The following is a 19256-nucleotide window of genomic DNA, read 5'->3' on the forward strand; positions in this document are numbered from 1 at the left end:
CTGCTCAGCACGAGGTAACAGAGTTCCTGAGGAAAGGCTTTCAGTACGCTGGCTAGCTGCCACGGGCACATAGTGCATGGACAATGCCATGTTATTGTGCACCAAAACACAAGAAAACTGCATAATGTGCTCTGCAAAACAAAAGAACGGAGAGATGTGTGATGCTTTACATGCCATCGACATACGAGGTCCAGTAAAATGGCAGGATTATCCAGTTCATCACCCGACATGGCTCTGTTACCCCGCACCGATATATCACACACTACCTTTTCCTCCTCCCAAACTTTCCCATCTTCGCAGGTTTTCCTGATCTCCCTTTTCACCGACACTCCATTTACGCCTCCTGACTTTGCATATTTACTATGGAGAAGGCCAGAGACCGGCTCTCGCCTAAAACCCAGTTCAAATTTTTCAACTCCTATAATTATTTTTTAATGCAAATAAAACGTTTGCAACGTTACTCCAAACATCCAAATAATTCTAAACCCAGGATTATGAAAAAAACATTGAAGAATAATAAAGAAAAGGGGAATTGATTACAACAGACAACAACAAATTCCACAACAACAACTACGCCTGTGTTCTCAAAAAGTCAAACCTGTGCGGAATCCAAAACAGCACATTTAAAGGTTTGTTCTTCACCTTTTGAGGAAAAGGCACTGGTTTGGCAAAGACTGAGCAATGCGAAGTCACAGACCAATACCAGCCTGGCTGGAACACGCTCTCATGCCAACTGGCAACGTCCGAAAAGGGTAGGGGTAAAGCAGGCCAAGCTTTGATCCTTCCGTTGAATAAACACAGTGGCACCACCGCCACATCGGTTCCCTTTTCATAAAACCATCCCAAGGGTCATCGTGTAAGGAGGCAAGTGAGGGCCGCGAGTATGCAGGGAAAGGTAAAACCTGGTGGGTGAAACAAATCATTCAACAAACAGCAATTTCATCCATGAAAACTACAGATAAGAAACATTTTAACAATCCCAAGGCTTTTGAATGATGTTCCAAAATCTCAAACACTGAACGCACTGTACAACAACAACAACAACATGCATTTTAAGGCCATTTTCCCTGCGAGAGCGGGGGTTAGCCTTGCTGTCCCCATGACAATCTTCTCCATTTTGCCCTATTTTCTGCATCTCTCCTTGTTAACCCCCTTGCCCGCATTTCTTCTTCCACCATCTTTAGCCAAGTCTTTCTCGGTCTTCCCCGTCCTCTACTTCCTTCTACATTAATTTCCATCACTCTTCTCAACCAGTCACTTTCATCCTTCCTCAACACATGACCAAACCATCTCAACCTGTTCCTCTTCACAGCATCAATTACAGGCAATATTCCCATCATCTTTCGCAATTCATCATTTGTCTTCCTCTCTCTCAACGATACTCCGCACATCCATCGAACCATTCGCATTTCCACCCTTTGTTGCTGCTGTACGTTCATTACCCATGTCTCGCTCCCATAAATCCTAACACTTCTCACACATGCAGCATACACCTTTCCCTTCAGCTTCAGCGACACTCTCCTCCTCATCAGCACGCCACTCAGTTCCCGAAACTTCTTCCATGCACATCTCACTCGAGCAACCGTTGCCGAGTCTGATCCACCTTCTCCATTCAGCATGTCTCCGAGGTAGCAAAATGTTTTCACACCTTCCAGCTTCACGCCGTCTCCAAGATCCAACTCAACATTTCCTCCATCTGCAGCTCCCTCTGTGCACACCTTACATTTGAATGTAGCTGCCACACTGGTAAATGACCCTCTCAGACCACTACATTTTTGATGAACCCACTCAGCGCACATTGTACATTGAATGGAGTTCACTCCGACACCCTTCCTGCACACAGCACACAGCCACTTCCCAGTTCTTTCCACCTAACCACATGCTTTACCACTTGCCATCACCTTCGTCTTTCCGATATTCACCTTCAGACCTTTTGTCTCCATACATTCCTTCCACTTGTTCATCTTTTCCTTCAGTCCATCCATACTTTCCGCAATCAACACCAGATCATCTGCATACAACAACTCCCACGGTAAACCCTCCTTTACGTTCTGAGCCAGCACCTCCATCACAGCTACAAATAGTAGTGGACTTAGTACTACCGACCCCTGATGCACTCCCACCTTCACCTCAAACTCACCACTGTTCCCGTCCTTCGTCCTTACAGCTGTGTGCGCTCTTTTGTACATTGCCATCACTACTCTGATCAGCCATTCCTCCACTCCTAACTTCCTCAATGCCCATGTCAATACTTTGCGTGGAACCCTATCGAATGCTTTCTCCAGATCAACAAACCCAAAAAACAACTTCTTCCTCTTCTCCATGTCCTTCTCCTGCAACTGCCTCACAATGAAAAGCGTGTCTGTCGTTCCTCTTCCTGGCATAAATCCAAACTGCATTTCGTCGATCTTCACTTTCTTCCTTATCCTCCTCTCCAACACCCTTTCCAATACCTTCATTCCATGCTCCAATAACTTTATCGCTCGATACGAGCCACACTCCAGAGGGTCACCTTTCCCTTGTATAGAGGGACGAGGGTACTCGGTTCCCAATCCACTGGAATGCGGCCTTCTTTCACCACCAGATTACAGATCTCTGTCATTCTCTTCACACCCCAACTTCCTGCTGCCTTCAACATATCTCCCACAACTCCCGTCGGCCCTCCCGCTTTTCTACTCTTCATTGCTTTTATCGAGTCCCTGGTGTTGGGCTAGCGGCTAGGGTGCCGGCTTAGGATCCTAGGATCCTGGGTTCGAATCCCGGTCAATCGCTGAATTAACGCCAGGGGGGTTGACTCAGCCTGTCATCCTTCCGAGGTCGGCAAATTGAGTACCAGCTCACTGGTAATTCCCTGCTTGTCGTTAAAGGCGGCAAAAAGGGATGGCGTCAGGAAGGGCATCCGGCCGTAAAACATTGCTTCAAAAAGGGGACCGAAAAACAACAACAACCACAGTTCCCGAAAAAGGCCAACCCCCGCTTGCGGGGAAAAATGGCCTCTAAAGGTAGTTTTTTTAATTTTTTTTTTATTGCTTTTATCGCTTCCTCAACTTCCTTCTCAGTTATCTTCTCTGCCGGTCCTAAAACTGGGTTACTCTCTATGTTGCCATCCCATTCATTCTCTGTATTCAACAGCATTTCCATACATCTTTTCCATCTTCCTTTAATTCCATCTGGGTCGACAACGATTTGTCCCACTTCATCCTTCAAGCAACTCACCCCCATCACATCACACCTCTCTTTCGCTATGTGCTTTGCAATTCTGAATACTGCTTTCTGACCCTCTTCTGAATCCTAGCGTTCTCCGAACATTTTCCTACATGTCTCCTGCGCCTTTGCTACCTCTTTCTTTGCAGCCTTCCTGGCTGCCTTATAACTTTCATGCTCTGCTGTTTCTCCTCCCGTACCCTTTGCCTTCTGCCACTCCCTGAACTTCTTCCTCTTCTCGTCAATCCTCTTTCCAACTTCATCATCCCACCACCATGTTTCCGAGTGCCTCGGTGGTCCTTTTGTCCATCCACATACCTCACCAACGGCTCCCAACAGACCCGCTTTCATTGACATCCAACCACTTTCAAGCTCAACCACATCATCCTCTACCCTACTCAGCCTCTCTTTTAATGCCTCCCTTACTGTCACCTCTTTCAACCTCCACACCTTCATTCTCGGTTGGTACTTCACCCGCCGAGCTCTCCTCGCATCTTTCACCCTTATGTCGCAGACAACCAAGTGGTGCTGTGAAACAGCCTCCTCCACCCGGGATCACCTTTGTGTCCCGGAGGTGCCCCCTATCTCGCCTACGCACCATCAGGTAGCCAACGGTTGTCGCCGACCCACCTGACGTGTATGTATCAAGCTTATTATCCTCTTTCTGGAACTGAGTATTACAAATCAACAAATCAGCTCCATCAGCAAACTCCAAAATCCTTTCACCTTCTCCATTTCTCACACCATATCCATAACCCCCATGAACTCCCTCATAACCGTCCATACTCCTTCCCACATGTCCATTCAGGTCTCCTCCCACCACAACAACTTCCTCATCTTTCACGTTTTCCATCAGTTTCTCTATCGCACACCAGAACTTGTCCTTCTCTTCATCGCTTCGACCAACCTAGATCATCAAAACCATCCAAAACCTTGATCTTTTCTACCCCCGCTAATTCACCCCAGATCCACCTTGTTTGAAATTCCAACTTCTTTCCTGGAAGTCCTGGCAGTGTCCATATGTTTTATACCTCTCCCACCGCCCCCTTCCCACGCCCCCCCCCCCAAAGCCCTCGCCCTCTCTCAGATCTCTCGATGTCTCCATGTCTCTCGGTCCCTGCTCTCAAATGTTGTGTTTGTGTCCTTCCCCCTCTCTCCCCATCTTGTCTACCGCTCCCTGTTATATGTTTTATGTGTCGGTTTGTCTTTCTGTGTGATTAATGTTCGCTCTTTCACGAGCCTCGACCTTGTATACAAAAAAAAACAAAAAAAAAAAAAAAAACCTGCGGAGCATATCCCGAGATGACGTTCACCAAGAGCTTTCCAATCATCATTTTCACCATCATCAACCTATCACTCACTCTCGTCACACTCACCACACTGTCTACAAACTCCTCAGAAAACAGGACACCAACACCATTCACACCCTCTGGGCACCCTTGCCACACAAACTTGTATTTCTGTCCCTGCCTACCCTTCACCATTCTCACACCACTTCCCTTCCATCTAGTCTCTTGCACACAACATATGTCCACTCTTCTTCTGACCAATACTTCCACCACTTCTCCTGATCTCCCTGTCATTGTCCCTACATTCCATGCCCCAAACCTCAGAAACCGATCTCCACTTCGGGCTGTACCCTGCCCATATGTAGTTGTAATTGTCATGGTTCTCTTTTTGAGGCAATGTTTTTATGGCCGGATGCCCTTCCTGACGCCAACCCTCTTAGTCGTCTCTCACGACACGCAGGGATACGGTGCACCTATTCTGACCAGGGTACACACTGGGAAACGTTTAAAACATGGAAATTCTGTGGGGGGGGGGGGGGGGGGGGGGGGGGGAGGGCGGCGTCAGCATCACGGCTGCGGTTTAAACATATTCCAACAATATCCAAACAGAACCATGAAAACCATGAAAAACAATCTGGGAAAAGTCTCCAAGTGAGAACGTGGATTTGAGAAAGAAGGAGCAGAGGCGGAAGAAAAACGAGATACAGGGGGCGGGGCACAAGTCGAGACGAGGAGGAGAGCGAACAAGCACGTGTCCGGGAGGAGAGAAGGAATCAATACAGAATTCTTTGTCTATCCGTTTGTTCTGTTTTTAAAAACGCCGGACAAAGGGTAAAATGCCCGCGAGAGGCAGGGGGGAGAAAAGAAAATCAAAGAAACAAGCAAATACCATGAAGGAAAGACTCACAAAACCAACAAATACCACTCACAAAACACCGACGGGGGGAAGGGAGCCCGGAAAGACCAGGCCGCGCACGACGCGCGAATAAAAAACGACCAATCACACACAAATCCGCAACAACCATAAAACCAAAACTAAACAGAAACACACAACAACACACACACAACAAAACAACCAGCGGAAACCCGACAGAGACACGAATGGGAAAACACTCAAACTTCGATGCCATGGAGAGCTCGAAGCAAGCTTCGTCGCCCGAGGGACCGGAAGTCCCTTTCAAACCGGAAGATTCAAAATAACATGCACCGCACAGATCCCAAAATGATTGACACTGCTTTGCAACTTTTAACATGTACACAAAGTCAGAAATTAAAAAACTCGGACATCCGAAATAACCAACAGTCTACAAGCAATGTATTCTCTCCTTTCTCGTTTGACGCATTATTGGACGCATCCCCCCCCCCCCCCCCCCCCCCAAAACGATAACTAACCAAACCTTCGGGAATGGGCAGCTATTCCAATTTAGCAAACGAAAGTGCTGGCAGTGTCACAGCGGGAAAGAAGTAACAGATCGAATAGCAGCGAGTCATAAATGCAGGAGATCGTGATATGGGGCAGGGCTCACATTTCCAAAACCAGCAGAAAATGGAGTGGTGGTGTGGGAGTGTGGGGGGTGGGGGGAGGGGGATGAGACAGACAGACAGCCTGTACATTCTTCTCTCTAACCCAGCAATACTGAAGGTGGAAAAATACTCTCAATTGCACCATCCGTTGAACCTAGCCCCCGTCCCTCTTTCATGAATGCGCAACTTGTGTATTGGATGGAAGGGTCACTTAAGGGTAGTCAAAAGTTATCCAGTTGGAATTGAGATTTCATTTTCAATTCTCAAAATAAGATAGATCAGGTGATCAAGAATAAGCTGTGGAACACAAGAACAGCAGAAGCTGGACAAGGAACAAAAGGCAAAGTAAAAATAATAATAATAATAATAATAATAAAATAAAGAAAACAAAACAACAACAACATGCATTTTAAGGCATTTTCCCTGCTAGAGCGGGGGTTAGCCTTGCGGTCCCCATGACAATCTTCTCCATTTTGCCCTATTTTCTGCATCTCTCCTTGTTAACCCCCTTGCCCGCATTTCTTCTTCCACCATCTTTAGCCAAGTCTTTCTCGGTCTTCCCCGTCCTCTACTTCCTTCTACATTCATTTCCATCACTTTTCTCAGTCACTTTCATCCTTCCTCAACACATGACCAAACCATCTCAACCTGTTCCTCTGCACAGCGTCAATCACAGGCTCTATTCCCATCAATAATAAAATAAAGAAAGAAAAATAAAAATGGGATGGAAGGACGATGAAGTGTCATTGAAGAAGAAACGATCGTTACCGAAAGGCAATCTGTGAAACGTTTCTGATAAGTAGTTTTGTACGCATGGACAAGGCAACCAAAAGGCCAAGCGGACCGCATCGGCATCAACGAGTCTTCGACTGCAAATGACCTTCGTGCCACAAGTTCAGCGGGTACGGAGCTCGGGAAGTGTTCGTGTGGAGAAAGATTTTAATCGTTAGCCACTCAAGATCTCCCTCACAGACGCACGTTGGTACGAGCAAGGCACCACCACCTTTATGGAAAGGCATTCGGATGCATTGTGTTCCGCTCGATCATACATGACCATTACACATCATGCCAACCGTCCACTCCCCATTTCATGTATTATTTTATTTCCAAGGGTCATCACACATAATTCAGCGGAAAATATTTATGAATATTGAAGATTCACAAAACAAAAAGACGCAGAGGAACATCTGCGAGTGACGAGGAATAAAAGCCTCAATGGAAAAGGTGGAAGTGGACATACGAGTAGGCCTACACATGGTTAAAATGTATTCAAAGTTTCTCCCTGTTATTCAAGGAAGCATTCCAAAATTCAAGGATTCGAAAATGCAAGGAGGTTCCAAACTAAAATTCCAGGAAGTTTGACGTTCCAAAATGCAAGGAAGGAAAAGCTATAATCAGGTTCAACCAGTAACAGGTGGTGAGGTGCTTAATAATGTTTGCAACTGAGGTGTTGAAGGATACGATGATCATCATGTCAATGAAGGTTGTAAAACTCATCCAATCAACACTGGACATACAACCTGCGGTGATTTTCCTTTTCCTAGGGAAAATGTAGTACATTTTTATTTTTATTTTTTTGTATACTGAATCGAGGCTCGTGAAAGAGCTAACATTTATTTCACAAACAAATCAACCAGACAAACAAAATATACAAAAAGAGGGAGCGGAAAACAAGATGGGGAGAGAAGGGGAAGCACACAACCACAACATTTGAGAGCAGGGAGAAGTGTGGGAGGGAGAGGGCTTGGGGGGAGGAGGCGTGGGAAGGGGGTGGGGGGGGGTACTGCTGAAGGGTACTACTGAAATGGTACTACTGAAGGGGGGGGGAGGGGGGGGACTACTGAAATCTGCTCAATTTAACTTGATGCACCGTACACTAGTTACAAAAGGTTGGTACTGCTGAAGCAGTTTCTTGGTAAATGTTGCACTGGATGGTTTGCCGTTGCCTTCCCATGGTTGTTTGGGCGTGCTCTATCCTTTTAAAGGCCAAACATCAAGCAAGGAACCAGTACAGCACATGCCACATTTAAAGTCTTGTCTATGACCGAATCCAGTGTGCATCTACACACCCTCCGATTTTAAACCAGGACGGATGATAAAGGGAGAAGGATTTAACTCTGCAATAAACGGGATCACCTCCTCGAACTGCACACTACACCAATGATCTCTCCTGCATGTCCGATGAGAATATCTGCCAATTGATGAGCTCTCCATAGCACCTACTACACAAATACCTGGGATTACAGAATCTAGCCAGAGACCTTCATTACCTCTGCCCCCGAAGGTGGTCGGAGATTATGTTTTTCTGTCTGTCTCTGAGCATGATATCTCAAGGAGTTATGGATGGATTTGGACGAAACTTGGTGGACAGGTTGGGTGTGTGACAAGGAAGAGTCGATTAGAATTTGGTGAAGATCCAGATCCGGATATGTAAAAAAAAAAAAAAAGTTTTTGGGGGGGATTCTTCACCATTAAGAGATCAGCCAAAAAGCGATATATAGCACGATAGTTCAAAAAGTTATGGACTGGTTTTGACAAAACAAGGTGGATAATTTGGTTAGGTGACAAGAACAAGCCGATTCGATTTCGGTTGAGGTCTGAATCCAGATCCGGCCCATCAGCGGGATACAAATGTAAACCGTTCAGCCTGGCGGAGGTTTGCGTTCTACCGAGTGTCTTTCTAGTTTTGGTAAATATTTTGTCACAACCCTTCAAAACTGACAATGCTGGCAAACATGAAAAAGTAAAACAATCCAATCATTCAAAATTTATGCCAAACAAACATGCATGAGTTTGGGTTTCACAAACCTCAACAAGACATGCAGACAAAACTCGGTCAAACCGCACAAACGTAGACGTCTTCTCAAACAATGTAATGAAACAGTGACACAGGCCACAAAGTATTCGTACTGCAGACAGCCTTGCAACAGTGGGCAAACAACAGCCAGGGTCGCGTCTGATGTAACGGCACAAGGTCAGTGTCGAGTGGGACAAAGAGCAGGAAGATTTTCCCAGACGGATACGAAGCGAAGAACAAAGAACTAGAAAACCCATTTTGAAATGAAAATGAGATCCCACTCGAAGGAAGCAAAATGGTTGCAAAAATCAATTCTCTTCACAAGCAAAGAGTAAATTGGTGTTCACGACGAGATCTAAATAAAGGTGACACCTGTCATACCTTGGCCAACTGTGGCACCCCTCATACCTTGGATGTCATCGTTGAACGTGCAGTATTTGTCACGGTACTTCCTCAGCAGTCGGAAGGCGTTGGCATTGGCAAAGTCTTCAAACTGGATCAGGCAGGTGGTCCCATATCTGGAGGAACAAACGGACCCGTCAAAAGAAGAGCAAGAATAAAAAGTCCATAAAACTTGCATAATTGGTCTTCACCGTTATGCTCATCCACCAAATGAGGAAGGTGGGGACGACGTGGACAGCATATCCTGGAAACCGATAACACATTGTCCGCGACAAAATATGTTCCCCTCCGAGAAGGCACGTGTAAATAAAGCCACAAACTTGGTTTCCGTCAACCCAAGTTTTGCAAACATTGCACCGAACTTGTCCGGCCAGAGAAATGTGTGTTCCTGTTTGGAACAAGCTTTGCAGAACATACCTGAGCTTTGCCAAAAATGCTCCTCAAATGGTAGAAACGGGGAAATGCCTAATCTGCATGTTAATCATAAGAAAACTTTAAAAGTATGCAACAAGGCCTAATCTACATGCCATACGTTCACGGTACATAAAGAGTCCAGGACTGGAGGGAGTTTGGGGTGGGATTTCATATATCACATTTCAACAAACAATTTTGACATGGACACGAGGAATGCTAATACTTGTCCCCAACAACAACTTGCGTCCGAGCGACCTTTTCTCATGACCTCTGTGTGAACACGACAGTGTCCAAGCCAAAAAACTTGGCGATGGATCGAGGATGTTTGTAAACTGCCATCTCACTTGGCACGAATACATGAGCACTGCCGAACTGTGTGCCAAGTTTAAATAAAACACATGACAGGCCCTCCCGATAGGCCTAGTTACCGATACAGGCATGTTGGAAATGCTAAAGATCCGTCAACGTCAGGCTGGTGTGCAATGTGCAAAAATGGACCTCATCAACTCTGTTCACTTGTCATGGTGGCGTTTTGACTTTGAAGAATTACAACGGAAAGGTAATCAACCACGCATATATTGTAAAGGTCAGCAGGTCACTCCGGTTGCCCGGTACGAATCCGGCAAGTCGTGTTAAAACACCGCGACAGTCACTCGCTTCAAAGGCTCCCTGTTAGATTTGAGTCTGACGACCGCGTTACCGTACAGATTGGAGTCCACAAAGTGGGCGAGTGTCATGCCGATAGGTGATCACGTGACTGCTGTCAATCTTAGGCCGACCAACCCAAATCACGTGAGGCAATCTTTCTTTAGCCAATCACTCAATGGGGATTTAATCAAGCCACCAGATGAGGCCACCAGGACAAACAGAATTCATTCAGAGACAAAGTGTATTAACGTGTTGGAAGGAATGGCACAATTACACTTCTTAAATAAATGCGTTACCCTCCACCGAACATACGCACCCAATAAACCAACTAAGGATCAGGAACCTTAAATATTGTCCTGTCAGCCTGGCGGTTAAAACCACTGGGTGACGAATAGCCATAACGGTCCTTTATTCCGAGGCGAGTAGCCGAAATTATGGTGGTGGTTTTTATGGCAAGCGTGGGACAGAAGGCAACGGGGTGCTGCTTACCTGGACGGAAGCCACACGGGTTTATTCTCGGACCCACAAACAAATAAACACATACAACAATTGAGAAAAATGCCACAATAATGAATTTAATGAAATTAAATGCAAGATGATAAAATGAATGTTGAGGTAAAATAAATCCTACTTCGAGGAACCTCCATGCTGACTCAAACGCGGACAAAAGGAAAGATAAAATAAAATGTTTTAAGCCGGCCGGCACTCAGCTTTGCTTCCAGAAATGGTCTTTAGGAGCCTGGTGGTCGTCGAACACCGAAATCACCACGCGGGAAATGCACAAGATGGCGCGAAGTTGCTCTCCGCGTCATCACGAATGTGAGGTAGCTCGTGCGGCCGGCCCTCTCTAGGTCCCCACTCCGTCCGAAGTGCCAAGAGCCCCACAAACCGCCACCAACGCCTCCTCCAACGCCGCAAAAGTCCACACGAGCTTCGAAAAGGTCTCCTCACGATCACACAAGACAGCCGTAGCCGACTGAGACAAAAGCCAGACCGAGAGAGAGAGAGAGTGCGCAATTCTTCTTCCTCGAGCATACAACAGCAAGAGACTACTGAGAAAGAGTCAAGAGACGCACTCTTCTTCCTCCGCCCCCTCTCTTCCAAAGTGCACAAAAGTCCACGACCTAACTGAAACAACAATGGCCAGCTTCTTGTTCGGCAAGCACCAAACCAAGAAACAGAGGGGGAGACTTCTTCTTCCTTCCAAGCTCAAACCTTATCTGTCTCTGACATCACCCTAACGTCACACCGTCCAATCGCCCAAGCTCTGTTGAATCACCCCATGTCTCCACGACCAATGACGAAGTGTGACCTATTGGTTACGATAGTTTGGAGGCGTGGTTTATTTGCTGATCGCTCTGCCTGCTTGCAGGGGATGATTGTTGTTATTGTTGTAACAAACGTGAGTTTTTAGGGCCTGCCTTTTTATAATTGTAAAAACGTAGGGACAACCACAGGGAGCAATCACAGACTGGGGAAAACTAACTTTCATCCCTGCCTAGTTAACATAGCTCCACCCCCTGTGTGAAGACACAAACAATCTCAAGCTCCAGTTTCCCTACTTAATACATTGAAATGTATCCTACGCGTCCATGATCCATGCTAATACTATACAACCCTACCTGTACTATGGTATTCCATCCTCTACCCCCACCAGCATAACAATATCTAACTTTAAGGCCGGCCTTCAGTCAAATGACAGGGGAAAGGCATAGCTTGGGGACAGACAAGACAGATCGGCAGGAAAACCCAGAGTCGTTCAGTGTAGGAAAATGTCCAGTAGCCGGGGTGAGGTGGGAGGGCATGACTCCGGCTCAGTGGGCGCAGCAACAGCCAGGTGGGGTTGGCTTCCGCTCTTGGAGGTTGGAATAAACACAGCCTCTGGCATCGCATCCCCAAAGTTCTCCACCCACTTCCTTCTCGGGCTCGCCTTCACATCACTTGCGATGCTTCACCCCCATGCACTCTCACTCACCATTGGTGCTGCTTGGCCTGGTGGGTACAACGACTCTGCTGTGAACTTTCACCCCCGAGCCCTCTGAGGTGAATTCGGGCCATTTTCCCGCAAAAACTTGGGCTCCATGACAGGGCGTGCACTAAAAAGAACATTTCGGACTGGCGGTGGTGCGTATGCAGCCTTTGTCTGCTTGGCTACATCATTTTCTGGGGGCGCAGCTGTGACGCTAATGCAATGCACCCCACTCCATTACCAGTCATCTGGTACTCATTTCGCCGACCTCGGAAGGATGACAGGCTGAGTCAACCCATCTGGTGTTAATTCAACAGCATGTAGGGGCTCAAACTCAGGACTCTAATATCTCAAGCCAGCCACCTTAACCATTAAACAAACACCAGGCTTATGTAGGACTGATAACAGAGGATAGAAACATCGAATAAACATGACTCACTTTCTGGTAAGCTTCAGCTCACAGACATATTCCCTGACAATAACCCGTAGAATTTTCTGGTACAATCCAGAATTCATGGTTCCGTCATTGATGGCAAGTCGTCCGGGTCCTGAGGCAGCAAAGCAGCCCCAAACCATGATACTCCCACCACCATGCTTCACGGTTGGGATGAGGTTCTTATGTTGAAATGCAGTGTTTCGTTTTCGGCAAACATGCGTTTCTCATTTAAGCCAAACAAGTCAGGAGACGATGATGGTTCATGAGCGAGTGGTATTCAATGACAAAGGACGGACTATAACCAAAACAGGCCTGGACAGGCCAGGCCCGGAAATGTCAAAACAAAGGTTACTGACCTTGAAATGAGATCGAAAATAATGTATAATCAGTTATGAGGTTAGTTAGCTACACAATACCGAATATTCGGTTCGATTCCGACAACTTTGAAATTTTGACCTTTGTGACCTTCAAAGGTCAAAGGTCGAAGATTCTGAAATTTGTAGGAAAACTTGTATTTCATGATGTATGTGATAATATAAGATCATGTACGACATTTCACCCTATCAGGAAGCGAACAATGTAATAAAACCATCAAAAATCGACTTTTCTAAATTTTGTGACCTTGTGACCTTGACCTTCGGGCGAAAATGAAAAATCGAGCTCCATGGGGCTAGACACGTGACATTGGCCTAACCAAATACCGAAACCCCTGTCAGATTCCACCAACTCCCTCGGAGAAGATGTAGCTTGAACTTGAGGCCTAAAAAGATCTTTTTTGGGCGTTGCTCCGCCCACAATGGGCGCAATACGCCCACTCTAGGCAGGACACAACAAGATCATGATATCAACCTCCCACCCAAGTTTCATCAAGATCGGATGATATCATCGGGTAGTTATGGTGCGGACAGACAGACACACAACCATGACGAATATAGTGGTCACTCTGTTTGATAACTCGTGAACCAAAAGTTCCACTTTAGACTCATCTGTCCATAGAACATTCTTCCAATAGCCTTCTGGATCATCGAGATGGTCTTTGACACACTTGATGGGTGGCAATGGTCTTCTTGGAGAGCAGTGGTTTCCTCCTCGCTATCCTCCCATGTAGTCAGGTTCACTATGTTTTTTCGTTCAAAATTTTGGTAGATTAGCAAAACTATACATTTTTGGAATATTCAGAGCATGAGGAATCCAAAAATTAATGTTTACATTTGCGTAGACACCTTTGCGAAAATGACACTCAGGACAGTGATGAAGATCTGTAAAAGCATATTCCTGAACGGTATAGACCTCGTAGATCCTGTGTATAGGACTTGTAGTTCAATCTGATACTACCTATAACTTCCTATAACAACCTATAACTTCAAAGGACTTGCAATATCATGTATTATGTAATACAGTTATATCACAAATATAAAGACAATGGTTTTCAATTACCTTTGTTTGTTGCTTTTCTATAATCCTGAGCACTATTTTGAGGCCTTTATTGGATTCCTTGACCCAGAAAACATAGGATTAGCATATTTCAGGGGTCCCAGCCACTTTGATTGACAAAATAATAGGAAAAATAGGAATTCTGATCACAAAAAATAGGAGTTTAATAGGAAAAAACTAGGAAGTAATAGCACAGATTTCAGCATTGGAACAACATCGGTAGCTTTATTGCTGCAAGATTTATGCAAATACATGTACATGTATGGGCATGGACACACCCCCAATGAACTTGGGCCCACCCGTCTTAACATCGACAACAAAAACTATGACTTCTTCTTTTTGGCAGCCACCATGGACTCTATCAAAGTCTGATTTTTCTTCTCCACTTTTCTCTGCGCCTCCCTGGTTTCCACCATACGAGTCTGTGTCTCTTGAATCTTTTTCTGAGCAGACTCAAGCATGGCCTGAGCTACTGCAATTTCAGTCATGTCACCTTTCTTAAGCGCCACCTTAAGCTTTTTATTTGCTTGATCAAGCAGACTGTTGCTAACAGTCAGTGACATCTGCTGAGATGACTCTTTTGCTGCCAGAGATTTCTCTGTTTTCTTCAAGTCCTCGCTCTTACGAGACAGCTCCGCTGCCTTCTCTACAGCAATCTTAGCTGTTCTCTCTCTTTCTTCTTTCTCTTGCCTGGTTTTCTCCCTGGCTTTCTGTTCATCTTCCTTGGCTTTTCGTTCTTCTTCAAGTCTCTGCATATAGTGCATGTGAGCAGAACGTCCTAACGAGAGGAGTCCCTTTGTGACTGGGACCATTTCGGGCCGGTCACCATACAATCTCATGCCATCCATTGTTGCACGGAGACCATTGATTGATGCCTCGCTCAGACTAACTCTCTCCTTGGTGACACTTTTCCCACTGATTGAGAACGCGCGTTCCACGTCACTGTTTCCGTGAGACAGTGCAAGGACAATCCTTATCATTTGTCTCACTTGGGGGAATTTACAGTTTCCCGTACAGCCTTTTAAAGCCAACACTTTTCCCCAGTAACTGTCCACTCTCTTCATGCAGACTTCTTCTTCATTCTCCTGTGTTTCCTGGGACCAGTCAGTAGGAATGGCTTCCTCTTGGTACACCTTCCATTCATCTGCAATGCTGTCACTGTCAATATTCCTCTTCAGCTGTCTGGACAGGCTCTTGGCTGATTCAAGAGACCATGCAGCAGTCCTGTTTTGTGGCTGCAGACATCTGGCATTCTTCAGGATTTTGTTTGTCAATGGAAGCTTCTTTTGTAGGTGTACTATGGCTGCCTGGTAGCACTTCCTCATCCCAAGATACATCCTTTCCCTCTCAGAGACTTTCAACTTAGCGATACACCGTCGGGTATCCTCTCCCACACCCATGGATTCATTCTCCAGCTGGTTTGCAACAATGGAAACATCAAGGTTTGAGATGTCTTTCACAGCATCAACTGAAGGAGTCTTCATAATTCTTCTGATCAGTTTTTTGAGCAGGTCATGGAGTTTGTCATATAGAATGTGCACAAGTGGTTGCTCTGACTGGAAGAAGGTGAGGAACTCTGCAAATGTTGCTGCCAAGAACTTCAGGAAATGCAGTTGAGCTTTTATTTCCGGTCGCTGTAGTTCTGTTTTGATTCTTTTGTACCTGGGTTTAAACATGTCCTTTGGCTGCTGCTTTGGAAGAAATACCAAGAAATACTCTTTGAGAGATTCCCAGATCTCTATCAGCCGCTCCACTGCAGGTCCCAGTGTCAACCACCTGCACTCGACATGCTTCAAAGGCTTTTTTGGAACAGCACCCAATTTATGCTGAATGTCTTGAAAATCAACAGATCTAGCAGCAGAGCCTTTGAACCAGTAGAAAATGTCCACTGCAAGCTCAGTTAGGTTTCCACAGTACTCTGCAAGTCCTTTGGCAAAAGCATTGTGTACTGTATGGAGAGTACATGTCCCTACATCAAGGAGACCAGGGCCCCTGTTGTCGAGAATGGCTTTGTCAATCTGTCTCCACACAGTGGTGCTCACATTAGGCCCATCACTGCCGAGCATGATAATATCCTGAAGCTGCAGTTTCGATTCATCCAAGGCAGAGATTATTTTCCTGGACAAATCTTCTCCAGTTGCATGACCCATGGGGTAAGTTTTGAGGTGAAATACTAATATCTGTTCCTCGGCATCAGACCAATACCGTACACGGATTTCTAGTTGCTTCAAGTTCTGTTTATTGGTGGTTTCATCATACATGAGGCTGAAGCCAGAAGCTGAATTCTTAACATCAGTGACTATCATGTCCTGAAAATAAGGACCTGTGGCTTCGCTAATGAGATATGAAACTTTCGATGAGCTCATTGAGAAACCATCCGGGATAACACCAGGAAACATTGCCTGCAGAAGATCCTTCAAACCGTCACAGGAAGAGTAGCTCAGATTCGAACGAACAACTTTCAATGTCCATAGAAGTTCTGCTTTTGTAATAGCGTCTTTTTTGGACATACAGACTAAAGCTGCACGACTTGGCTCATCTGTAGAAGCTGACCCTGATGCTGAAGCAGATGAAGTTGATGGTTGAACGAATGTCAGCAACGTCTGTGACCCACCCAGCAGTTCCTTCGCACGCTTCAGGTGCCCTTTGTTTTGGGCATGTTGTGTCAGTTGTTTCACACCCTGATTGTCACACCTCACTTCCGAATGGCACAACGAGCAGTAAGCTGAGAACACTGAGGACTTGCTAGGCTGACACCAGTCAGAAAGCCTACATCCATGTCCACTTTTCAACCACTCTGGGTTAAATTTAGTTCTCCCACCAGGCATTATACTGCTGGGAGTATACCTGTCAAAAAGAAAACAAATATGAGATAAGATTAAATGAATTAGCATAGAAAATCCTAACCTGTTAACGCATGAAGTGGAAAGAACTGTGAACCAAACAGTTTTTTTTTTCAAAACTGAAACATAAGTTAGTAAAATAATGAGAACAAACAAAGTAATTTAAAGGCAAATCAACAAATTTCTTACCGGTCTGCAGATTATACCTGAAACAAGAAAGATGATAAATAACATGTCCTAACATGTTTACCACCCGATAATTGCATTTTCTCCACTACTGAATAACTTGAACACTAATCTGAGTTCAAGCTAAGCGATGACAATTCAATTATGTATCTTTGGTATTGTTGTTGTACTATCTTCAGAAGATTATGAAACAACAAGACTTTAACAGTCTTTATTGTTTTTTGTTTGTTTGTTTTTTATTGTCCTACATTGCTTGCATTACCTATTGTGCAGCATTGCGTATGTAAATTTTAATTCTACTGTAATTTTGTTAAAAGCTGAATATGCAACTACCACACGAAAGTATACAGAATTAAGTTGTAATCCCTATTTTGTGTCGTGGTCCTTCTTTATTATCTGCAATTAAATGATGAAATGTGTGAATTGTCGATTGAATTAGTTCTTTGCCAAATACTATTAGTTTTAGGCAAAATACAATCTCATTGTAATAAGCGAAAGATTGAGTTAAACATGTAGTATCAAATGTCAATGTTTAGCAAATTAGTAGAAAAGTTCAATTTCAGGTAGAATCTTTAGGGAAAGGTTGTTAGTAATAACTGAATAACCGCAAAGTTCACAGTTGGTTTTGTTACTCTAAGTAAAGTACAAACCTTAAAAATTGAGCTCAGCTGAACTTTTGAAATAAGACAAAGGACAATGATAATGGTCAAGGTATCATTCAGTCATTCTTCACAAAGTATATGAGATAATCCAAGAGAAATGCGTGATAAACATAGTTATATTATTTTCATCTCATTTTATCTTTTATAATTCTGTTACTGAATAGCATGAAGCACGAATCATAAAGGTAAAACAATTGTTTGGAAGGATATACTTAATATTAGGACAAAGTCAAAAATAACAATAACATAATATACATAAGATATACATATCATTTCCAGTCGAGATCAATAACAACACGTACTTTACACCATGGTGTAAACGACATGCCTCCACTTCGTACAGTATTTATTTGTGACGTCATCACTGCATACTCAATTTTTCCTCAACACTGCACTTTGTTGAGTCCTCAAAAATGCACTCACCACTTGTGAAATCGATCGAACAAACGGTTTTCGAGAAAAAGACAAAGAGACATATGTTCTTCGGGGATTTGAGCTTAAAGTCGTTTTGGAAATTTGTCTTGCGATTATGGACCCAGAAAGCAATTCCATGACTGACGATTGGTATAGGAATGTCTGTTCTGACGCTTAGATACAGAAATTCTACTAATTAATATATCAATTTAAATTTTGGAACATTGAGGGTTAAAAAATAGGAAAAATAGGAATTTCCACCAAAAAATAGGAGATTTATAGGATCCTATTAAAAAGTAGGAATAAATAGGAAAAATAGGAGGGCTGGGACCCCTGATATTTAATTAAGTCTCTAGGTTGACTAGAAGCCGAGATCGCGCAAAATATGTATTTTATGGCGGCCATTTTCAAAATCCAAAATGGCGGCCATGCAGGTGTCTCTGCAAACGCCAACATTGATTTTCAGATTCTCCATGCTCTGAAGATTCCAAAAATGTACAGGTTTGCTAATCCCAAAATTTTGAAAGAAATTATATTTGTTAACACTAGGGCATGCCCGTACTATATATATGCCCGTACTATATATCTATCTAAAATTATATCCCCCCCCTCTATTTACATGAAATGGTTTGGTCCATTCGCAACGCCAAAGCGAACGGCGAACGGCTTGCGAGTACAGTGACAATCCCCCCCCTCTATTTACATGAAATGGTTTCGTCCATTCGCAACGACCACAGAACCCCCCCCTCTATTTACATGGAATGGTTTGGTCCATTCGCAACGCCGGCACACGCGATCGTTCGCTGCTCTCTGATTGGTTGAATCGTTTTTTGGACATAGCTCGGTAAGTAATTGTCCGATTAATATGAAACCTTGAAAAGGCACATCCTCGGGTCCCCAGCAATATACCTGGCAAGTTAAAAGTATATCGGACCCGTGGTTGTCGAGAAACAGCGGTCACAGACAAACAAACGTACAGACAGAGATTACTGGAATTATAGATAGATAGTGAACCTGACTAATGCACACCATTC

General features: G+C 44.5%; 1 protein-coding gene across 2 annotated transcripts in view; it reads right to left on the reverse strand.

The window, feature by feature from the left end:
* Positions 1–19256, reverse strand: part of LOC137439729 (NADP-dependent malic enzyme) — a 140830-nt gene that overhangs the window by 51448 nt on the left and 70126 nt on the right. For both annotated transcript variants that reach the window (XM_068135769.2, XM_068135770.2), the window contains one exon: positions 9223–9332. In XM_068135769.2, coding sequence (XP_067991870.2) covers positions 9223–9332 — 110 coding nt within the window. The remainder of the gene's footprint in view (positions 1–9222; positions 9333–19256) is intronic.

The sequence above is a fragment of the Myxine glutinosa genome, chromosome 14 (assembly GCF_964187855.1).
Source record: "Myxine glutinosa chromosome 14, kmMyxGlut1.1, whole genome shotgun sequence".
Taxonomy (NCBI): domain Eukaryota; kingdom Metazoa; phylum Chordata; class Myxini; order Myxiniformes; family Myxinidae; genus Myxine; species Myxine glutinosa.